This window comes from Artemia franciscana, chromosome 2, assembly GCF_032884065.1.
Source record: "Artemia franciscana chromosome 2, ASM3288406v1, whole genome shotgun sequence".
NCBI lineage: Eukaryota > Metazoa > Arthropoda > Branchiopoda > Anostraca > Artemiidae > Artemia > Artemia franciscana.
The window spans coordinates 9,316,973-9,342,807 of record NC_088864.1 but is presented as its reverse complement, the minus strand read 5'-3'; the positions used below and the strand labels follow the sequence as shown (position 1 = coordinate 9,342,807).

The 25,835-nt window shown below is 33.0% G+C and overlaps 1 protein-coding gene across 3 annotated transcripts in view; it reads right to left on the bottom strand.

Moving 5' to 3' along the window:
- Nucleotides 1-25,835, bottom strand: part of LOC136037098 (protein dopey-1-like) — a 109,813-nt gene that overhangs the window by 40,306 nt on the left and 43,672 nt on the right. For all 3 annotated transcript variants that reach the window (XM_065719556.1, XM_065719565.1, XM_065719575.1), the window contains exons 11-15: nucleotides 21,323-21,567; nucleotides 16,212-18,252; nucleotides 12,260-12,400; nucleotides 10,927-11,157; nucleotides 5,134-5,305 (exon numbers count right to left, since the gene is read on the bottom strand). In XM_065719556.1, coding sequence (XP_065575628.1) covers nucleotides 5,134-5,305; nucleotides 10,927-11,157; nucleotides 12,260-12,400; nucleotides 16,212-18,252; nucleotides 21,323-21,567 — 2,830 coding nt within the window. The remainder of the gene's footprint in view (nucleotides 1-5,133; nucleotides 5,306-10,926; nucleotides 11,158-12,259; nucleotides 12,401-16,211; nucleotides 18,253-21,322; nucleotides 21,568-25,835) is intronic.

The window sequence follows — 25,835 nt, the reverse complement described above, 5'->3', positions numbered from 1 at the left end:
ACTTTCCAGGAAATTTGCCAGTGAAACTTTACATGGGGTGGGGGAGGGAAGGGGATTCCCTTGCATGATTTGAAAAAAGGTCAAAAATTAAACAAAAAAAAACAAGTGTTTTCACCTGAAAGTAAGGAGCAATATTAAAACTAGAAAAATATTCGGTATATTATGGGAGCTGTCCCTTCCTCAAATCTCACTCGTTCCACGAAATTTTGAGTTTTTGTCACAATTCTTTAAGACTGTTCGAACATAAGGGCCAAACACCGTTGAACTTAAATGAGAAGTATTTTAGAAAAACCTTAACACTTTAACGCAAAAATTGAAAATGGGGAAGCCTCCCTAATATACGGATTAATTTCTATTCGTTTAAAGTTCTAATGTTGCTTCTTGCTTTCAGTTTTGAAAAAAAAACTGTTTTTTATTTAATGCTATTATAAGATTTCAAATCTTAGTGTTTAATGTTGTATAAAAGAATAATGAGAAAAACAATAAAATAAATAGAGAATATACAAACGCACAAACATTAGCTAACTAACATGCTCTAGTCGTTAAAGGCTTTAGGGGGACGGTATCCCTACCCTTATTTGTAGTATTGTTTCTTCGATTTAAGACTGACTTGATTATTCATATTAATTTCTCTTTGTTTTAGGATTCTATAATTGTTTTGTATGTTGTTAATTGATTTTGTTTTTTTTTGTCTTTATATTTCATGTAATATTCATTTGAATCTCAATTTGTTTTTGATCATTCCCATTGTGAAAAATTTTTGTCATCTATTGCAAAAAAAAAGAAGTAAAAGGGCCTTTATATTTTCCGCAAAATTGGAATTATTTACTTGCATAAATTGTTAGTTGAAAAGAATTGTTATAATACTTATAACAATCGTAACCACAATAATTTCTCTATATGACATGAATGAGCTTTAAACTTTGTTATCATAGACAGCGCAATAGTGCTGCCTAAGTAAAGAGCGATGTGGGCAAATGCATTATTATTATTATTTTTTTAGACCAGGGCACTTCGTATAGAAGAAGTTGTCGCAGAAACTTCAAAAAAGGCCCATTCGATTGAAAATTACAAGTTCTAGCGTCCTTTCTAACAGTCGAAAGTGATAAGAGGGCAACCAGCTCCCCCCTCCCCATACCAATCCTTTCCACAAATAAATGCGATAAAAGTTTTGTTCAGCAAAGTTTTTGTTTTGTACTAGTAATACTACTAGTAATGCTACTATCAAACAGTTCGTAGTAACGAACTGTAGTAAGGAGCGACCCGGCTCAATAGTAACCAAAACTCTAAAAAATTGAATTTTGATATCAATAGCTACATCAAAAGAATCGCATTTTAATGCTGATTTTAAATATATAAGTTTAATCAAGTTTAGTCTTACCCATCAAAAGTTACGAGCCTGAGAAAATTTGCCTTATTTAAGAAAATAGGGGGAAACACCCCCTAAAAGACGTAGAATCTTAACGAAAGTTACACCATCAGATTCAGCGTATCAGAGAACCCTACTGTAGAAGTTTCAAGCTCCTATCTACAAAAATGTGGAATTTCGAATTTTTTGCCAGAAGACAAAACACGGGTGCGTGTTTGTTTGTTTTTTTTGTTTTTTTTTCTTTTTTCTTTTTCCCAGGGGTCATCGTATCGACCAAGTGGTCCTAGAATGTCGCAAGAGGGCTCATTCTAACGGAAATGAAAAGTTCTAGTGCCCTTTTTAAGTGACCAAAAAAATTGGAGGGCATCTAGGCCCCCTCCAACGCTCATTTTTTTCCCAAAGTCAACGAATCAAAATTATGAGATAGCCATTTTGTTCAGCATAGTCGAAAACCATAATAACTATGTCTTTGGAGATGACTTACCCCCCCCCCAAAAAAAAAAATCCCTGGAGGAGGGGCTGCAAGTTACAAACTTTGACCGGTGTTTACATATAGTAATGGTTATTGGGAAGTGTACAGACGTTTTCAGGGGGATTTTATTTTGTTTGGGGGTGGGGCTGAGGGGAAGGGGCTATGTTGGAGGATCTTTCCTTGGAGGAATCTGTCATGGGGGAAGAAAAATTCAATGAAAAGGCCGCAGGATTTTCTAGCATTACTATAAGAAAACAATGAAAAATAAATATGAAAACGTTTTTTCAAATGAAAGGAAGGGGTAGCATTGAAACTTAAAACGAACAGAGATTATTACGCAAATGTGGGGTTCTAAAAATACTTTAGCATAAACAGCGAGGTATTTAGGAGGAGATAAATACCTCGCTCTTTATGCTAAAGTATTTTTAGTAATTTAAACTATTTATTCTACGGCCTTTCTGATTCAGGGGTCATTCTTAAAGAATTGGGACAAAACTTACGATTTATTGTAAAGAGCGAGGTATTAACGAGGGTACAAACCCCCTCGTATACCTAATAAAAATATAAGATTATGAAAGTTTGTTACGTAAGTTAATTCTTAAATTACGTATATTTTTTACTAATAAAAACATTCGTTAAAAATTAAAAGTTCTAGTTGCATTCTTAAGTAACCGAAAAATTGGAGGGCAACTAGACCTCCTTCTCCACCGTTTATTTCTCAAAATTGTCTGATCGAAACTAAGAGAAAGCCATTTAGCCAAAAAAAGAATTAATATACAAATTTCATTTTAATAATTTATGTGAGGAGAGCCAAAACCAAACATGCATTAATTCAAAAACGTTCAGAAATTAAATATAAAAAAAACTAATTTTTTTTGCTGAAAGTAAGGAGCGACATTAAAACTTAAAACGAACAGAAATTACTCCGTATATGAAATGGTTTGTCCCCTCCGCAATCCCTCGCTCTTTACGCTAAAGTTTGACTCTTTGCCACAATTCTATTTTTTTAAACAATTAAAAGCTTTAGCGTAAAGAGCGAGGGATTGCGGAGGGGACAACCCATTTCATATACGGAGTAATTTCTGTTCGTTTTAAGTTTTAATGCCGCTCCTTACTTTCAGCTAAAAAAATTAGTTTTTTTTATTTAATTATTACTAAGTCTATTGCTATTGCTGCGACAGCCAGTAAAACTAAGGCAGATACTATTAATTCCACTACTAATACTACTAATGCTGGTACTAAAACTAAGGGTATTAATGCGAAAATTTTGGAAAATATCAAAACTGTACAGAACTAAATCGAAACAGACTATGCTTATAGATGTTGATAAGAGGATGTATAAGAAATGCTTCAGGAGCGATTGATGGTTTTAAGTTGAAACTTTCAGAATGTGTTGAAGGGGAGTTTGAAGGAATCAAAGGTGCTATGCACATACTGCTACTAATGCTAATACATCTATCGCCACTATGCAAGCTAACAGTATTAAGGTGAAGCTTTCAAGGAATATTCTGGCAAATGTGCTAGCATCTATGGGCTAGAAACAAAAGTCTAGTGTCAGCCTACGGTTAACGGAGCCACTAACCGGGGCTGAGCAGCGTCGCAGTCAATCCATAGCAATCCTGCTATGTGTTAGTATAAATATTTGAATCTATTCTTGGTATTATAGTTTTCTCTGTGAATGTCTTCTTCTTTCTTTTTTTTTTGTCTTCTCATCTACTCCTTGTATGTTTTTTTGGACAATAAAGACATTGATTGACTGAACTTAATCAAAAAGTTCCTGTGCCATTTTTAAGAGTCAAAAGAGACTGGAGGACAAGCAACCCCCCTCCCAAACCCGTTCGTTTTCCAAACACATTCAGTCAAAATTTTGAGATAGCCATTTTGTTCAGCATAGTCAAAAAATCTAATAGCTATATCTTAGAGGACGACTTAATCCCCCACAGTCCCCGGGGAAACAGCTGGAAATTATGAACTTTGCTCATTGTTTACATATAGTATTGGTTAATGGGAAGTATACAGACCGATTTCAGAGGTGATTTTTACTTGTGTGTGTGTTTGTGAAGGATGGGGGGTCGGTGGTTACGTGGGAAGATCTTTCCACAGAGAGTTTTTCATGGGGAAGAGAATTTTCCATGAAGGAGGCTCCGGATTTCTCAGCATTATTTAAAAAACAATCAGAAATTAAATAACATGAACAACTTTTTTCAACTAAAAGTAAGGAGCAAAATTAAAACTTAAAACAAACAGAGATAATTACGTATATGAGGGGGGTTCGAACCCTCGTCAATACATCACTCTTTACGCTAAAGTTCTTTTAGTACTTTCAAAAGAGCTATTTATTCTAATTAAACGGCGTTTGTGATTCAGGGACCATTCTTAAAGAATTCGAACTTTAGCGTAAAGAGCGAGGTATTTATGAGGGGTGAACCCCCTCATACACGTAATAATTTCTGTTCGTTTTAAGTTTTAATGTTGGTCCCTGCTTTCAATTGAAAAAACTTTTTTCTTACTTAATGTCAATAAAAAACCTACAGAAATAAATTGAAAAACTTCTTCCGCGATATAAATTTTCAAACAAAAAGTTAAGAGCTCCATTAAAAAAAAAATTAGTAGAAATAAAGTGATGGTGACTTGAGGTAGTTTTACGCTTGAAAGATTATTTTAATCTATTTCTACTCATTTTCCGTTTAATGTTTAATTAAGCTCATTACTTTTCTTAGGAAAATTTGTTTCGCGGATTTTTTTTAATTAACTTGCATGCACTATCCTTAATTAGTTAATTCTAATTAATTGTTTTAAAAACTTGCCAGCACTGTCCTTAATTTTTTAATTCTAATTAATTCTTTTAAAACTTGCACGCACTATCCTTAATTATTTAATTCTAATTAATTCTTTTAAAAACTTGTGTGCGATATCCTTAATTAATTAATTGTAATTAATTCTTTTAAAAACTTGCCTGCACTATCCTTAATTATTTAATTCGAATTAATTCTTTTAAAAACTTGTGTGCGTTATCCTTAATTAAGTAATTGTAATTAATTCTTTTTAAAACTTTCCTGCACTATCCTTAATTAAATCTTTTAAAAACTTGCCAGCACTATCTTCAATTAATTAATTGTAATTAATTCTTTTAAAAACTTGCCTGCACTATCCTTAATTATTTAATTCGAATTAATTCTTTTAAAAACTTGTGTGCGTTATCCTTAATTAATTAATTGTAATTAATTCTTTTAAAAACTTGCCAGCACTATCTTCAATTAATTAATTGTAATTAATTCTTTTGAAAACTTGCCTGCACTATCCGTTGATTCGTCTTTATCTTCATCCTCATCCAAACTGGAAGTCAATACATTTCCAGCAACACGAGACGGAAGTTGTACATTCCTTTTCACAGCCAAATTGCGTCTCAGCCAGGTAGTCTGTTCAAGACATAAGCCGGCAACATTTAAGCATGCCTCAACTAGCTAAAAACATACATAATATTTTTAGCTCAGTAGTAAGGGAATAGCAAAATTAATTTTCAAAATGAGTGTAAAGCACGAGTTTAATTTAGTTTCACCTTAGTTTTCAAAATAGAAAATGTCTTTACCTACCTTGTTTTACATTACTGTTTTGCATTTTATAAATAAAAAGCGGCACAGAAAAAACAAATGAAGTAACAGAATAAATATTACAAAGTTTATTAATAGCAATAAAAATAATCATAATAAGAAATCATAAACGGAGAATTCCTGTTGCCTTGTGGGCAAAGAAATGTCACCAAGTCTAAGGATGACACTATTACCAAACGAAGCCACCACATCTGCAATCGCTCACCTAGCAATGTATAATATAACACCTTCAAGTGGCACGATTACTAAACGGAACTTTTTCAGCGCCGTTGCCAACATGTTAAGGGCTATTACTAATATTTTCAAGAGTTCAAATTTTTTAATCATCCTGTTTGTTATTTTGGCGTGGAATAATAATAAAAATATGGTAAGCTTGTAGTTTCTCTACTTAAACAACATGCTGTCTTGGTGTGAGCCTAAACTAAGAATATGGCAAGTAGGTTCATGCCCTACTTAAACTATATACCGTTTTGGTGTGAGCCAATAAGAATAGCGGTTGCCCTACTTAAACAGTATACTGTATTGGTGTGAGCCTAAAGAGACAACAAGATAGGTTGGTTGTTGCCCTACGTAAACAGCATACTGTCTTGGTGTGAGTCTAAATGAGCCTAAAATAAGAATATGGTAGATAGGTTGTTGCGTTTCTAATTTCTTTAATACTAATATTATTACTATTTTATTATAATTCTATTAGTCTATTTATGTTATTAATAGTGTCATTCATTGTTTTTTTTTTATGTTTGATACTTGGATAGTGAAATTAAAGACAAATCCAAGCTTCTTATTTCTACATTCTCCTTATGTTTAATCTTTCAGTTTTGCATTGACCCAAAACATTTTATCTATATCCAGATGTTTATTTTCAATAAGTTCTCTTCTATATTTTTCTGTTAAACAGCAAGCAGCATAGAAAGTAACATTTCAGGGAGGTTTTTTCTTCCGAATTGTCTAAGACTTACTTTTAGCAAATAGCCCCAAAAACAGTTCCTTCATCTTGTAGTTATAACATTAAAAATATCTTGACAAACTTGAAAGGAACTTCTTACCTATTTACCTATTTACCTTACCAATTTATATATAATGAAAATAAGTCAATTAGAAAATTTGAATTATAAAATATTGAATTATTTTCTTACATTACAGATCACATTTTCCTTTTTGCTTATTTTAACATTAACTTTCCTTTGATCCTTTGATCCTTCTCTTTCATAATTTTCTCAAAAATAATAACCAATGTAAAAATGTGACAAGAAAATAAGTCAATGAGTTTGATATCAACTAGCTACATATACAAACTTGTAATCTATTTTAGACTAGTATCGGATTATTATTATTAGTTTTGTAAATAAAATTAATTATAAATACTGTGGTAGAAATCTTTATTGCTGTAAAAAACGCCATCTACAAATAATTTTTCCAGATAGCATTTTCTCAACAAAGGATGCAAAGAACGTATTTCGTCCTGTAGTGCCGTATTACACGTTCCCACTGCTTTGTTTTCACTCAAAATCCTGCAACATACGACAAATGACACAAATCGTGCGACAAACCCTTTTTCTGAATTTGGCTTAACACTCTCATTAACACTTCTGTAGAACCAGTGGGGTCAACAAGTTATTCTAGATGACCACTTATTTGATGTGATAATTCCAGGGTTTGATAGCCCATCCTTCTGCTAACGCTCTCATTTGGCTTAACACTCTCATTGCTTCAGTTTGAGAACCTGATTTGAATTCTTCTAGAGTTTGTCGCAGCAACGCAAAAGTATGAGTTTCTTTGTGAACCTCCATCCGATTCTGTCGTACGTCTGTTCCGCCAGAAAAAAATCGTGTCGGGATTGACGCAGCAGTGGGAACCAGGGATTATGTTTGATCTCAGCTTGGTAATACGGGGCCCAGATTTCAAACCGAGCTGCAGCAGAACACTGCAGGGTTCAAATTTGATTCCGTTGATTAGATAATGCGACAGCGTCTCGGTACTAATCCAGACAAGAAGACCAAGAAGGATGAGCTTTAAAAGATAAGACATTTAGGATCTACTTCATGATATGATTTTAACTATTCAATTAAACAGATTAATGTAATTCACCAATCTGTAATTATTTCTTATTTTCTTTCTTTTTGTATTGTTTAATCAGAAAATGAGGATATTCGAGGAAACTTTTCTCCAAAAAACTGGGGACTACAAACAATTATTAGTGTGCCAACCTTAGGAATTAGACTAGGATATTTGTGTTGTACCTTTGACCGAGTACATATACCCTTTATGAATTTAACAAACCTGTAAACCCATGAAAAGGACGAGGATATTCGGTACTATTTCACCTAACGAATAATCCTGTATTGAGGAATCACTGTTTTGAGTGCAAGCCATAGTTTTTTCCAGTAACTTCACTCAACAGCTTTAGACTAACATAGTTGTCTTGCGCTTTATCAGGGTATACCCTAATCAACTGGAAGAAAACTACAACGCTTTACAAAGGATCAAATTTTGAAATACACATTTAAATGTCGAGTCAGCCTCAACAGATACAAACTATTGTAAGTTAAACATTGGCTTTTATCAGTAGCCAACATAAACAATCCATCTACTTGGTACACCAAAACTTCAAGTGTGGAAAACTAAAAAGTCCAAACTAGAGGAAGAGGGATAGTGGATTAGGGATTACAATAAATGGATCAGTTTTTGCAGTTGTCACTTCCCTTTTTCTTCGGAATTCATACAAAAGAAAAAAAATTCATATCAATGATAAAAACGTACATGAAGAAATTCAAGAGTTGTAAAATACCAAAAGAAAATCCGTTTTCCTATACAATGTACGTCATTGTTTTTAGGCTAGGTCCTAAACAAGAAAGAAATTGAAATATTTCCGTTCCATTAATTCTTAAAAAACGTTTTATATTGAATGTTTGATTCTGTTAATTTCAATACAGATAGAAGGGTAGACTTCTGATGGGACTGTGATGGGATACTCAGTTTAATTTAAAGAAAAAAAATGTTAAGATGGACAGTAATTTTAAGAACAATAAAAAAAGAATAGCGTGCCTCTAAAATTACTGCAGTCTATTAACAGGGCTATTTTTCTTTCCGACACCATAAAAGCCTAAATTATGTTTTTCCTATATGTTCCTGTATCATTTGTTTAATATACCTGTTATGAGGATTTTGATGTCCTCTCCTCCAACTACTTCTCCACCTGTTTTTGTGATAAAAACAGGTTGTGCAAACTTACATAGTATCATCGATGTCCTATTAAACGTTGATATTTGATATTTTCCTGAAATAATTGCCGAAAATCGTTTTATGCATTGTATCCAGAGGGAGGACCAGGGGGGAATGTAGATCGGGAGGCTCAAAGTGCGGTTAAGAAAACATTTCCATTCTGACCCTGAAAACATTTTATCAGCCGATTTTTGGAACAATTTCGGGAGTGGGAAAATATCAAATATAACCTGGAGGTGGGATGACGACGGTAATTTCCCTCAGTTTACGTCGATTAATTAATAGCAGTTCATGAAAAATTATTACAATAATAACGTATTAAATATTCATTAAATAACATACAAAAACTGAAAAAAAAACAAACAAATTGTATTAAATTGATAGAATAAAATTGGAAAAAAAAAAATCCGTGCTAAATAAAAAATTATATACGAGAAAGTTTTAATATAAAAGATACTTGTGAATAAACTATAAATAGTTGTAATTGTTGCCATGTTAAGGGTGCTACAAAAAAAAAATTGAACTATTCTAATGAAGTTTATATAGATGCGAGTTTTGTTTTGTTTTCAGTTTGTTTTTTATAGATTTTTTTTAAACTTTTTGTCACTTTTCATTACATGTTTTACATTTTATTTTATTTTTAGCCGCTGTTAAAGGCTTCAGACGAGGAGTCAAAATATTCGGACCTTTGCTATTATCAATGCAATTATATTTTCTCTTTTTCTACTGTCCTGTTGAAAGTTTACAATCATTTTTTGTATATATTCATTTCGTTTTAATCATAAATAGAAAGTTAGTGCCATATAAGAAATCGTTTCTTTTTTCTCTTTTTCTACTTTTCTACTTTTTCTTTTCTCTTTTCTACTTTTCTCTTTTTCTACTGTCCTGTTGACAGTTAACAACCATTTTTTATATATATTCATTTCGTTTTAATCATAAATAGAAAGTTAGTGCCATATAAGAAATCGTTTATCATAAATATAATAGCCAAAAACAATATTATCATAAAACCCAACTTACAAGGAATCTTTACAGATAACATTTTCCCTAAAAAAATGATGTCATAGAACTCAATTATCATCCGTTATAAAAGGTTATTTGGTATCATTTGCGTTTCTAGAGATCAATTCAATTATAATTAACAATTTGGTTCTGTTTAATTACTCGTCTAGTTATAAATAAGGTTAAAACATTTAATTCAATTATAATTCACCAAGTTCAATTAGTGCGATTAGTTCCATTGAAACTACAATTAGCTTAACTTATACAAATTAAGTCACAGAATTACAATTAACTCAAACCGTTTATAATTAAGTTAAATTCAATTATAGTTCATTTTAATCCAAATAAAATGAAGTCCAATCAATTATTATTAATCATAAATTAATGCAATTTTACCGTTCATTTATACTTAACGTTAAGTTTTTATTTAACATTCAGTTATAATTAATTATTTGGTTCATTTTCGTTCCAAGCAAACGGATTAAACCAAATGACATCCGTATCATTGAAAAAACAGGACGGACAAAACGGCTGGATCCTTTTATACGGCAAAAGAATTTTAGGGGCTTAAGTTGTTCTCACCTGCTATTTTAGGTTGAAGGTGCAAGTGAAAAATCAACTACCACTATGGATAATAGCGTTTCGATGTTTTTGAAAATTTGTTGCACAGCGTGACCTGAGGGCACAAAAACTCATTCAGAGGAAAACGATTTTGAACCCTCTTTTTTGATAACTCTACAGTCCAGTTAATAAAACTGTATCACAAAAAAAGTATTTCACTCATAGGATAATTTCATTCTCAGGAGAAGTGCAGACGGGTCGGTTTAGAACCGTTAAGACAAAATTTTCGGTCTAAAGAGTCGGTTGGGAGCCGAAAAGACCAAATTTTGGTTTAAAGGGTCAACTTGGAACCGAAAAGCCCGAATTTTCGGTCTAAAGGGTTGGTTTGGAACCAAAATGACCAAATTTTTGATCTAAAGGTCGGTTTGAAACCGAAAAGACCGAATTTTCGATCTAAAGGACTGGTTTGGAACCGAAAAGACCAAATTTTTGTTCGAAAGGGTCGGTTTGGAACAAGAAGAAGACCATTGTCCTAACAAATAATTAGTAATCATTATTCATAATTGGGTTCTGACATAGGCAAAATATTCTAAATGGCAGAGATTTAAAATATTTTGGTCTTTTAAAGAATAGGATAATTTTGCTCTCAGGTCATGACACACTTAAGTAAAATCAGCTAAGGAACTTACTTTACTAAAAGCTTCCTGTATGTCTTTTTGATTAGTCTTTATGATGACCGTTACTTTTGTTACTATTAGCTCTAGCAGTGCAAGACCAAGGATCATGGCGTTTGGTGAAAACAAGATGGCATCGTTTAAAAGAGTAAATAGGGATCCTTGAACCTCCATCAGTTGAACTAAGGACAGCTTGGGTAAATAGGCCATCAGGAACTGAAGAAGACTCACCTCAAGGGAAAATTTCTAGAAAAAGAGGGGCAAACTTATTAAACACTAAAAAAGGTGGACAAACAACGACGATAAAAATCCTAGAAAAAAAGAGCAAAAGAAACTATAAAAAAAATCCTAGAGAGAAAATAAAGGGAAAAGAATAAAGCAAATACATATACCCATACCAGTCCTCTATCATGCAGCTAGTAAGAAAAAGTTTAAAATTTGGTCTTTTACTACCAGGGAAAACTAAACTTTTTTAGGTCAAAAATGACACAGCTATTTATTATGTTTTCTTGCAGCAATATTAAGTAAAATCCTAGGAACAAAGAAGAAAAATACAACACCAGAGAACAAAAAACAATCCTGAAAAGTAAAATAAAAATATCTAATTTTGCTAATTAGCTACAATAAAAGAACATGTAGTATAGATGTATATCTCTCCTTCCTATTCCTTCTTCATATTTCAGTTTTGTATTCTCTTTCTGCAATTATAGGAATGAAAGTTCAATTTGATGGGCTTATTTTACCTACTTTGTGCGAAAGCACAAAGTAGGGGAACAACAAATGGGGATGGTTGGCCCCAAACTCCCCATTGCACTTCCTGGCTGAAGGGCCAAGAAACGGAGATCAGCACCGCCGACTGGGACTGTAAAGTCTAATGCCGTATCCTTTACTTTTTTTTCTTTTACCTACTTAAGGTAAAAAATATTTTCTTGGTACTATAATAAGTTATAAAATGTCAACAGCGCTGAAACATTTTCCTTAAATTCCTTACCCCAGACGGTACAGGATAAAAAAAAGCGCTCGAAATTTATTTTAACTTACTTTTATATATTTTTGTGACATAGTCTATAAAATCTGCTGCAATCTCTAGGTTTTCTGCTTGAAAAATGTGAATTAGCAAAAAAAAAAAAAAAAAAAAAAAAAAAAAAACACCGACGGTGTTCTTTATGTTTTATCGAACACAGGAGGATTTTCGAGCGCATTCACCACATTTGAAAGAAGTAAAATAGGTTTCAAATCTTTGACCTAAAAAGGGTATTACAAAATAAATATAAATAAGTAAGTCTTTGTAATAAATGAAACGAAATATAAAAATGAGGAGAGAAAAGTGAAACATAAAAAAACTTACAGGTGATATTCCTGTCACATGAGGGGGATTTTTGAACACATTTCTAACATTGGAAATAAGTGTATCTGGAGGTAGAACTTTCATACTAGATATCATATTTACCAGATCTTCTTGCCCACTGCTAACTTCAATACTTGTGACCTAAAATGAAATTGGCTTTTACCTGATCTTACAGGTTTTTACCATGTTTACCAGTTCTTCTTGCCCCCCACTAACTTTAATACTTGTGACCTAAACTGAAATTGGTTTTTACGAGATCTTACAGGTTTTTACATGTTTTTACTGTATTTACCAGATCTTCTTGCCCCCTGCTAACTTCAATACTTGTGACCTAAAATGAAATTGGTTTTTACCAGATCTTACAGGTTTTTACAGATTTTTACCATATTTACCTGATCTTCCTGCCCCCCCCCCCGCTAACTTCAATACTTGTGACCTAAAATGAAATTGATTTTTACCAGACCTTAAAGGTTTTTCCAGATTTTTACCATTTTTCCAGATCTTCTTGTCCCCTGCTAACTTCAATACTTGTGACCTAAAATGAAATTGGTTTTTACCAGATCTTACAGGTTTTTACAGATTTTTACCATATTTACCTGATCTTCCTGCCCCCCCCCCGCTAACTTCAATACTTGTGACCTAAAATGAAATTGATTTTTACCAGACCTTAAAGGTTTTTACAGATTTTTAGCATTTTTCCAGATCTTCTTGTCCCCTGCTAACTTCAATACTTCTGACCTAAAATGAAATTGGTTTACCCTTCTTATCTTTATCAAGTTTGCTTAATGGTATGGAGAAAAAAAAATCAAAAGAAAAAATAGAACTTGTACAGATTTTTATCGTTTATAAATCAGGTTCAGTTCTCAGGAGTAAAATAGGTTAACTCGTCAAATCTCCAAATAGGTTGTCCAAATCTCCAAATCCAAATCTCCATAGGTCAACATCTCCAAAGCCGTTGGTAGTGAGCGATATTATTCTACTTTACAATCAAAATCTTTTTTTTAAGTTTTAAACGTCTGATTTTCATACTCCGAATTTTTTCACAATCAGTGAAGAAATAGATTTAGCAAAAATTAAGACATATCGATGTTCTGGCAATTAACCAAAACCACCTAAGACAGAATAAATACCTCCAAAAAGTATAGGTTATAGTTTAGTTATATAATAAGTGTTCCTCCACCTCCTTCTTTTAAATCCCAGTCATAAATGGTGAAGTGGATGGTTAAGTCAAAGATAAAAAAAAAGAGATTACTTCGAAATAACTTCATGAATAAAAGTATGCTTTAATTCCATAACTTCATGAATAAAAGTATGATTTAATTCAATTGATTTTCATTTACGTTTTTTTGTAAGCCAATCAAATTCTTCCTTACTTCTAGAGACAAAGATAACTCCATCTGTTAAAAATTTGATTGGTTTTAAAAATTTCCGATTGAAATATTAAGCCAGTAAAAAGAACATGAAGTTTTCGAGTCCCCATATTTTTACAAGTAGTCCCTCTGTTTCTATACGGCTAAGTATTAAAGAGAACTAAGTCCAAAGAACGTAACTTTCAAAATACAGACTCGTCAAATAAATATATGAAAGTTTACTTTCGATTAATTTTGAATGTCAGTAAAAAATCGTCATCTAAACGATAATAAGAAGTATGATAACTTTGTAGTAAAGGCTGAAAACTAAGTAGTTGCTACAAAAAGGTTACTAAAATAAAGCAATAAGTTTGTAGTCAAAGAGACGGCTCATGTTTTATTTACAACTTTGAGTTTATTTACCCATACGTAATGCGTCTATCTCTTCTACCTAGCATATTTATTCATCTACCTAACCTTTTTTTTCAAACGATTTAATCTAAGTAATTTTGATGAATTAATTGGATGATTGATTTAGATATTTATTATGTTCAAAATTTGTTGTCTTCCAATTTGTTTTATTTTCATATATTTCTCTGCAGTGATTAATTTGTATGTATAGAAGATCATAACTAAAATATTATTGTTAATTAAAAACAAAGTGAATTTGCTGAGCTGAATGGTGATGAGATAATTTAAGATTACTTCCACAACAACAAAAAGATATTTACCAGTATGCAAATAAAAACGTAGCTCATAAATACATCAAACATATCAAGTTACAGCTATATTCGACATCGGACTTTGAGATGACAAAAAAGTGATTTGACCCCCATGCTCTCTCACTCTCACTACCTCAGAAATTTTTTCAATCCCTCACTAGTCTCACTAATTAAGAATGGCAACACTAATAAATTATTGCAGCAAAAAGAAAGTCCTAAGGACTTGTGCAGCAAATTCATATTATGATTTATATCTTATAAATAAATATCTAAACATAACATCTCATGATTATCCACCTAGATATTAAGAGGTAGATCTTTGGTAGCCCTCACGATGTGTTTCTATTAATACATCGATGCAAATCTAGGTTTAGGATTGAATAAGCTTTGATGGTTTGAATGATGGTTTTGATGGCTCGATTGAAAGTTACACAAGTGTTTACAATTTCTTTTTTCTTCATTTCACGATAAAAAATCAGTGTGTTCATGAAATTATTTGACTTGAAATAGCACATCAACTACATTTTCCTAATTATTATTATCCATACCTAAAAAAGACGAATAAATTTAGATGAACATTACACTTGAAATTCTATTACTACTATTACTACCATTATGTACTATTACCACTATTACTACTATACTACTATTGAAATATTCAAAGATTTTTGTTGATTCCAAGGAGTTTTCTCGAAACTTAAAATGAGAGACACAAATTGAAACAATGATTTGAAATATAAATTAATTCAAATACTTTTCAAAAAGTAATGTTATTACTTCTCTCAGGTCCTTAATAATTTTTTCGTACTTTAGTCTAAAATTGTGTTTATCTTCCTTCTACAGCCAAAAAGTTTATATAAACTACTTCATGACGCTTTTAAAAATTAAAGACCTATTCTTCAATTTGAATCCGAGAAAAATTTTGTCGAATTTTTTAAACTCGAGATAAAGGAACAGAAGAGACTTTTACTATGAGTATTATCGCTTGTCTCAGTCGCTTACAAATTTTTCTCCGCCTAAATCTAAAATCCGGTTCATTTTATCTATACGACCAAAGCGTACATACAGTTTATTTCAAAACACTTTTAAATTCTAAGATTTAATTTTCAATTTGAATTCTAGAATTATTTTTACAAGTTTCCTAACTTCGAGACAAAGGAACAGAAAAGGGTGTAGATAGACCTATACACCGATACCAATAGATCTTTATCTATAGTGATATATCTATACCCCTTAGTTTTGCCAGAAAATGATATTTATTTACAGAAATTAAGAACCAATTATGTATAACTGTGGAAACCACTCCTACCTATCCATTATATAAACAATTAAAAACAAAATTACGCTATTTTTTCAAAGCAGTTGATTGAACTATGCAACTTATAATGTTGGAGTTCTAAATGCAATTGTCAATAATAACCAAACCCGTTATTATTTGTCGTCATTAGTTCGTGACCTAATAATGTTAAAATTTTACAATAAAATATTAAAAATATTGAATAGGTGTTACATATACATTTTAACCTATTAGTACCTTAAAACATACAAATATTCAAAAAAAAAATATTACATACGCATTAAACATATACAATTGCATTTAGAACTCCAATGTTGTAAGTTACACAGTTCAATCAACTGTTTTGAAAAAATTAGTGTCAGTTAATTTTTATTGTTTTGTATATAGTTGAAAGGTAGAGTGGTCTTCATAAATATATATAATTTTTTTTAAGGGAGCATGGATAGATCACTAAATCTGTTTTCAATTTTGAAGGATTTGGCATCTGATCCTCTCTTTGCTCTTTTGAAGCAACAAGCTGAGATAAGAACTGAATATTCCACTTATTTCAGCCCTTCAGTGTGCTTACTTGATTAAGTACTAACCTTTCTCGTCGTTATCTTCGTTTTTTGATCATGCCAAACAAGGGCAACTGCACTAAGAAAACTGAATAAGCAATTACACGAAATTGGTCCAAGAAGCTCAAGGATTTTAGTCCTCAAAACTGTACAATCCCCCGGCGGTCTTTTCTTGGCTGTTTGCCATATAATTAGCGCACACTGAATCAATCGAGAAAGATTCGCTAGTAGAAGTTTTTTAGATACAAGTACTGGATCACTTGCTTCAACACTATCATCTTTGAAACCAGGACTGAAAGCGTGTAACAGATTACTCAGTATCTGTGAGTTGCTGACCTCTGTTGATTCTGACCTTTTACGGTAGCTTCCTGCGCCCCCATAAGCAGCTGGAATGCTAGAAGAGCCACCTATAAGGGAGTAATGTGTAACAATAGTAAGCGCTTCAAGTAGCTTCACTTCAAAGTCACTGTTAACATGTTCAAACTCCATAATTTCATCTAGGAATTCAGTAAGCTCTCGAAAAAGAAATACAGTCACTGGCGGCAACCCTGAGCCAAGGTAAGGTAAACACTTGATAAAAAATGAAACAAAATCGTTGTAGTTAAGTTTGAAAGATGGATCGGCAAAAGCTTGCTCAAAAAGGGTTATGAACACAGGTTGAAGATAAATTGGCAGCTCCGGCTGATACTGGTTATTCTTCAGGGCAGGCACTTCAAACTTTCTTGGTATTATACCTTCTAATGTTGAGTCGAGAATAACAAGTTGAAGCAATACTTCAAGTCCAGATGATATTATTGATCGACAATTCATTGTATCTGATTGATACTGATAAAACAGTGTGTTCAACATAATTTTATGTACTTTGCACCTTTTATATAGATCATTGATATAAGCAACAAAACCAGTATTACTATTCATAATAAGGTCAATTAGATTCCTGGTAATAAGACTCAAGGCGCGGAAACTTTTTAGCTGTATATTTGTGTTTGACTGTAATGCTTCTTCTGATTCCTCTTCTTCTACAAAGGTACGTGCAGCCCCGAGGACACTATAAAGAACAGCATCCAGGTGCATAAAACTTCTAAAAAGCGACAGTGATTCAATTATAGACCTTTCATCTGAAGTTCTACCAATTAAATTTATTCGGTAATTAGCTAGTTGTGATAGAAGTTTCTTTGATTGTTCTTTGTTGATAGCACTAGCAGTGAGTGACCATAAGACAATCTTGGGTTCTAAGCTGATAACCTGACATAAAACTTCTAGGGCATATGAAATATTCTGAAAGTCAGGCATTACAGTATAGACAAAACCAAATGACTTTCGAATATCTTGAAATTTATTTATCTGCTTTTCTTCTGAAGAAGCACTTGTCAAGTCTTTGTTCATAACACTATCCTTTGGTTTATAAAAAGGTTTCATTGATACTTTAGTTAAAGCGCTTTCGATAACTTCATTCAGGACTTCTTCAATAAAACAATGTGGTTTTTTCTCAATCGGAAATGGTGCAATTTTTTTGTTAAAACCTGAAGCATCCCCAACTGAGTGGCGTCTTTTGTTTCTCTTATATATTTCTTCATTCAATCGTGGTACACTGGCACTCCTTAGATGTGCTTCTTGTCCAACCTCAACTCCTTCAATACTTTCTATCGGATTAACTAACATCGAGACAGGCCTCAAAAGCTTTTCATTAACGATTTTATTATGGATCCAAGGAAAAGTGACTCCCTTACTATCAGGAAACTTAGCGTCTTCGGCGCTATTTCTAGATAGAGATGAATTTTCCTTGTCGTGGGGCGAAACATAAAAGGTCACATCACCATTAACTGAGCCAATAGCACGTATTTTTGATTCAATGGCTTGGTCGTTCGAAGTAATTTTACGAATTTGAGGGATGTGTGTAGCACGAGGATCTCGTCGGACAACTGAAGGACCCACAAGGCATTCAAGCAACGGATTGAATATTCGAGCAATATCTCCTTTATATATTTTGTCAAGGAGCCAGCTTTTTGTTGTTTGTCGGACGCTGCAAGATGGATGACTAAGAAAATCGAAGACTCTAAACAAACACCTGAAAAATACTGATATTAGGTTTTAACTAAATATTTTTGTATTAAAAGAAGTAGCTTTTACTAGATTTTTAATTCAATCAAGATTTGTTACCTCAGTTTGTTTCAGCTTGTAAAATTCAAATTTGTTAACTCAGTAGTTATACGTGATTGAATTTATTCAGTGAAAAATTTTCCCAAGTAAAAAAAAAATCCATAACATATCCATAACATAAAAACCCAAAAAGCTTCTTTGTCAAAAAACACAAAACAAAAACAACCTCATCATTACAACCAAAATCAGCAAACGATGCTGAGAAATTTGAATACAATACACAAAAAGAACTAAGAAACTTGAGATATTGATATTTATGCAGAGGGATTTCGCCAAAACTATGATATTTTGAAGGTTTATATACATCCAAACGAAACTTGCTATGGACGCAACAGGATTTACTTTTAGGAGGAAATATTGTGCTCCCCATGGAAGGGGTCAATTTTCAGGAGTGTGACAACTTGGACGATGACGATCAAGACGATGACGTAAATTTCGTGAATGACGTAAATGACGTAAATTTCCCCGTTTATTTTTGGAAGTCCTAAATTTAAAACTTGTTCAATTTAAAACTCTTTCCCTTACAATAACAAAAATGTAACTGAAACTCTAAAAAACGGAATTTTGATATCAACATACATAAAATAAATATAAAACATTTTATACACAAAAATGTAAGCAACAAATAATAAATAGAAAATAAAAACGTTCTTTCCCTTGACCAACCTTAGGTCTATTCACACCTGAAAACCACTAAATTCTAAGATTTTTCAATCGATTGTTTCAAAAATACGAAGCTAATAGGGCAGTACCACATTTTTGTCAATGGTGCCACGTTGAATCGTGATGAAAAAAAAAGCAAAACTAATTTGTCAGATTTGACAATGCTTTACGTCAAAAAAAAATCAAAAGCTTAAGAATATGAGCCTTGTTTTAAGGCGACCCATATCCAACACGGCGACACGGGTTATGCAGATTATTGTTTTGAGCACCGTGTTCAACACGGACAAATATCTTCTCAGATACCGTGTTCAACCATGCTATTCTGGCGCGTTACAATTTTGAAGAACCCGTGTCCAACACGCTTGGAGCCCGTAAGATGAAAACAACTTAAAATTTTGCTGGGTTGACCACGGAGAACCTGAAAATAATTTTTGTCAAACCCGCTCAAAACATGCTTCAAACCTAGTGCCTGAAAACCCCAACTCTGCTGATTCCCAAAGACAGCTACACCTTATTAAGCAGATAGGTGTCATGTATTTTTAGCTTATTTTTTGCTGATTTCACATCTAGGTTTCTGATTTAAATTTGGAACCCGTTATAACCGAAACAACATAAAAGCCCGTAGAGATCTTTTAAACTAAAAACGTAATTCCAATGTTTCCTTATTTTTAAAGACGTATATGGTTGTGTAAGTTAACAAATCCCAACATTCAGACTTCCTTTTAACTGTTTTTGGTCCTACACATTCAATTTTGTGTATATTATAACAATTAGGTTCATGTAAACAATAAAGCAATGTTAAACCGAAGATTCGTATCTGTATTATTTACGAGTGCTGATTTGAGTAATTATGTGCTTTGGGTTTGTCTTGTATAGAAGTTGAATTTTTCTTTTCATGTTTTTTTTTCAGTTATTTACTTTTTTTATTATTTATTTACTCTTTTAATTTTGATTTTTTGTATCTTTAAATTATTCACTCTTTTATTTTTATTTACTCTTTTTATTTTAAGTTCTCTTTTCGTAGTTTTTTCAATCATTTACCCCAAAAAAATCCATTTTATCAAATGGTTTATCAATAGTTTGCAGGACTGATCTCAACTAAGTTCTTTTGATTTTCCTGCTGAAGAGAAGGAAACGATTGAGGATTGAAACACCTCAGGAAGAACATTTTTTTTTTCTTGTGATGGTCGAGATCAAATTCGGTGCCGTTTTTGTAGATCGGCAACGAAAATTAGAAAAAAAAATTCAAGCTGCTGTTTATTTTGCAATTCGGTGCCAATTTGGCAAATCAGTACCGAACAAAAAATTACGCGTGTCCAGCACTTTATGACTGGGGACATTTTTTTTACTTCTTTTTACTCAGTTCTATGAGCCTTTTTTGCTTTGAATAATTCTTTTCAATCTTTGTTAACTATGTTCTTCTACGATGTAGCTTTAATGTTTCATTTAGTTGTACTATTTGGTTTTTGCTATTTTTGTCATAGTTTGTTGTTTTTACTTCTGAGTTGAAAGCAAAATTTGGTAGATCCTACAAACATGAATAACTTTTGCTTTACCTTATATTTAAACAATTTAAATTTTCTTTTTGCATGCCTTTAAATAAAGGTGAGCCTAACTAGAAACGCTATTTTAAGCTCAGGAAACTAAAATTAGTAGGTCCGCACGCTGAGCTTTCAATCCTTTGATTTGGTTTGGAACGGGGGTCAGCAGTACGGCTCTGTAAGCTCAGCCAAAATCGACCCAGCTAAAAAGAGTACCGGGAGAACTATCAGGTGAAAAAAAGAAACGTCAGGTAATTTGCCCCCAGCCACACATAGCAAAGGTAGATAATAGATGTGGCATCTACCGAAGATAGATGGTAGATGTAGGTAGGTAGAGAATCGAAAAATTGGTGCCTGCGCTACGTTGACCATTGGTCTGCATGCAGAAAGACTTCTGTTTTTTTTTTTTTTTTTTTTTACTGAAAACTAAATTCGAGTATCTCTGATGTGATTTCTTTCTATCATAGAAACACTAATTTAGTAATCTAACTGTGTGATTTTTCAATATTTCGTTTTATCTCCAATGTCTTGTGTTTTGTATTTTGCATTTTGAATTTTCAGTGAACGAAAAATAAATTCATGTTCTTAATTTATATATTCATTTTATACGCTGTTCTTCATATTCCTCATTGCAAGGCTACACAAAATTGAGAAAATATTTTGTCTTATCCTTCGAAGCTAAAAAATAAATATATCCCCCTTCTCTTGAGCAGTTCTCAGCATAGTACCAATCTCGAGTATAGTTACAAAATTTCAACTTCATAATGAACTTACTTTTCAAATGATCGATGGGGTTTAGACACTTCGTCAGCTTGTCCGTGCCTCCACAGCTCTCCAAAGTGGATCAAAACGTCTGTATGTCCACTATTAGAACAATCTTCAAAATCAGTCAATATTTCATTCTCCATATATTGGAAACTGCCGATAGGAATAAGGCCATGAAGCTTATAAGCTGCTTCCGATACTAGTTTCTTGTCTGATGAAGTTTTAATATTTGCCCATAGAATCTTTGCTAATACCTATCAAATACGAAATTAGTACTTTACTGGACAAAAATCAACAATCTTATTATTACAGATCACTGAAGTCTATTCTATGTTATTTGACACATTTAAATTAAAAACAAATTTCACTATTTTGTTCTATTATTTTACTATCGTAGAATAATATTTTTTTTATCTATTAGAAAAATATTTATCTTTACTATTTTTATTTATTATTTTATTACCATCCTTTTATTATTCTTTTATACATTTTATTATATTGCTAGAGCAGCACTTAGGTTTTGTCCTTTTTTCCTAGTCTGCCGACTTCATCTTATAGCTAGAAAATGGTAATGGCTTAAACTCCTTGGCTTTTACAAAAGGATGGTGGCCAGAAAGGATGGATTTCGCTAGTAATTGAGCCAGAGCTATCCATTGCCTATAAATAGCATTGATATCAGCGGCCCACATAAAGGCAAAACACAAATCATAGGCAGCGCAATAGCGCTGTCTAAGCAAAGATACTAGATAAGTCAAAGTATTACTACAGACAGTGTAACATTGTATTATGACATATTTCCCTTATTTAAATAGCGACTGTATTTCAAATTTGAAATTAATCGAAAAATAGAGTTAGACTATTGGCTTATCCGTCGGGTATTGTTTGACAAAGAATATCAAGAAAATCTGAACAATTCATGGCATCATTACGGCGAAAAACTTAAATTAAATGAAAAATTGCCGGGGATGCCAGTTGGAAGAGTCAATTGAGTCCTAGAGTTGAAAATGAATCTTTCTCTTTGTATTTAGACTTAGGTCCTCCCACGCCTGAAGGCGCATAAGGCAGCAACAGTGGTTCGTCACGACGTGTCCTGAGCCATCGACCAAAGCTCCTCCATCGAAGACCTCACCAACTTCGCCTCCTTCTCTAACATCCTGCCAATGGTCATTTTGGGTCTCCATGACTTGCGGAGGCCAGGGGGTGTCCAACACCATATGTCATGTGGCAGCCTTCCATGACCTATTCGCACCACGTGCCCCTAATGCATCCATCGTCACTTTCAAATGACATCAAGGATGGGGGTATGATTTGTCATGCTATAAATCTCATCGTTTCTTATTCTCTCTGCCCAATGTATATTCAAAATAGATCTTAGGCAGTTATTATCGAATGCCCGTATTCTCCAAACATTTCTAAGACAATTTAAGGCAGAGCCCGCCAATGCTATACGGCACAAAATTTCTCTTTCGGGATTGGCATCTTGCGTAAGAATGCTGCCGAGATATTTGAGCTCTCTCACTACTTCAATTTCCTCATTGTTGACCAAGAGTCCTTCAGCTAAGTCAGGAATGACCGCATTTGACATTGATTTAGTCTTTTGCCACACACCCAACTTCATTTATGTTATGTTGTATAGATTCTGATTCGTGAGCGAAGAGTACAGTATCGTCCGCAAAAACACCATCATGAAGTATTCTTAGTAGGTTTAATTGTAGACCCCCACTGAAGCTACACCCACGAAGCAAAAAATCTGACTATGGCAAATAATAATGGCGATAGAATGCAGCCCTGCCTTACACCTGACTGAATGGTGGACCACTCCGCTAGGCCACCCTCTGTTTGTACTGTGCACATAATATCAAGGTATAGCGCTTTAATTATATTTACAATTTTGATTGAGATCCCGTAATAAATTAAAATTTTCTACATGGTCTCGCGGTGTATCGAGTCGAAGGCCTTGAGAAAGTCTATAAATATTGTGAGTAGTTGAACTTGCCATTCATTAGATTCTTCGAGCAAGACTCTAAGGCTAAATATTAGGTCACAACACGACCTGTTTTGGCGAAATCCATGTTGTTCATCTCTCAGAAATTTCTCCACTTAACTTTGAATTCTATTGAGAATAAATTGGCACAAAACCTTGCTACCAACTGATTGTAGAGCGATGCCTCTCCAATTATCACATTTAGTCTTTTGTCCTTTTTTGAAGAGTTTAACAATTACTGCCTTTAACCATTCACTCTGGACTTTTTCATCATCCCAAACACGCGACAAAAGTTCAAACATGGGCACTGCTAGGGTGCTTCTGCCATGTTTTAACAGTTCTGGGGGTATGCCATCGTTGCCGACTGCCTTTCCGTTTTTCAAAGTCTGTAGAGCCTCTTTTAATTCACTCAGGAAGAGAGATCCAGAATATATTATAATATATATATATATATAAATATATATATATATATATATATATATATATTATAATATATATAAATATATATATATATATATATATATATATATATATATATATATATATATATATATATATATATATATATATATATATATAATATATATATATATATATATTTATATATATATATATATTATAATATATAAGTATATTATAATATATATATTTATAAACGCTGTCTTGTGTAAATCAGGGTATGGGGGTGCACATTTCCTGAGGAGGGTTAAACTGAATGTCGTTTTTATGTTTCTAATTCTCTCCACAAGCGAAGTTCGGTATCCTAGTGTTGCATGGTAAAACTGATAACAATAGAAAAAGATAATGGGTTAGTACCACTTATAAGTGCACAAAAATTTCTAATTGTAGGAAAAAATATACACGTTTTGTTTAAATCCACTTTATTCTACTCTCAGCAGACACTTCGTACATCATGCTGATGTAGAGATAAATGTCTCACAAGTAGCGCTGGCGTTGTGTGGAATGCGCCTAATTTCAGTCATAGTTCTTAGCAATTATGTAATTTTATTTTAGCTGGTTAAAAGAAATATTTAGAAGCGAAAATAACAAGAAGTCAGTTTGGTATCATAGATAGAGGCAGTTCTACATTTACGAATTAGTATATGAACCCGAAACGTAAGCAATAGGACTTCTTAGGCATTTCAATGACAAATAAGAAAATCGGAGTTTTCTTTAAATACTGGAAATAAAAATTAAAACAATTAAATGATTCCACTATCTTGAACTGATAGGTTTTAACAAATAAAAGCACCTTAAGGGAAAAAATTGAACTTAGCAAATGTGGCGAAACAGCCTCACATTTTTAATTGATGATAAGGTTTCAAAGGCAGTATATTTGGAGAAATATTAATATGGAATATGTTATGAAACGTAATAGACCACTATTTTTCTTGTTTTCCTTATGTGAAAAACGAGCATGGATCAATAAAAAACAATCAGCTCAAAGTAAAGAGCAAATTTGACACTTAAAACGAGCTTTTAAACAGTTTTATAGCTACTTAATAAATTATATCTTCTTCCAAATTATTGGAGGGGGGGAATCGCCGGTCTGCCCTATTGCCTCCCCTTAATGAAGCCACTGCCTCCCACCCTTGCCATGAATCTTTAAAAGTTCTTTTTCCATATTTCAATTCTAGAAAAAGGTGAAAAGCAAGAACCATCTTTATATAATAGATAAAAGGAGAAATAGTGTGGAAAGCAAAAGTAGATAGGTTAATACACCTATCCCGGCACATACACGCAACAAGATCAACCCAAAAAGATGCCCCCCCCCCCACCCAAGATCCATCCAGTAATCCTTCGTTTGTTTTTTAATCTTTTCAATATTTCAATATTCGAAACAATACGACGAAAAAAATAAGAATATGGAAAAGAAACAAAGCGCATAACAAAACTATTAGTTCCATGAAATGAATACCCATTTTCATCTTTACAAACCAAACCAGTAGAACAAATGTCGGTTCACTCGTTAATTTGACCTTGTACAGAACCTTGTCCTCTGTGACCTTGTAGATCCACTTTTTTATGAGTACATGTAATTTTTAATTAAAATTTGTTCAAATTGAAAACATGTAATTCAATAACATATTAAACCCAGAATTCGAAGAAAAAACAAGTCAAAGGTCGGCTTCGATATCGGTAAACTTCAAGACAAAGAAGTACGGCAGGCCCTCAATTTGGAACTAACTAACCGGTTTGACGCCCTCAGCTCTGATGAAAACCTAACTCCCGATAAGAGATGGGAGACCTTTAAAACCGTGATGACAGAGACTGCCGATGAGATCCTAGGCCGAGCAAAAATCAAACGACAACACTGGATAACTGCTAGAACCCTGTCAATAGTCGGTGAACGAAGACAAAAGATGGGAGGCCTTAAAGAAGAAACAAAGGAGTTACGCAGACAGGTAAAACGCTCTGTTCGGCTGGACCACCGCCAAATGTGGGAAGATGCTGCCGAGTCATTAGAGAAAGCAGCACGCTTACATGACACCCGCAAGCTTTACCAGATCCTGAAGGAATCCGTTGGTAAGAAAGCTG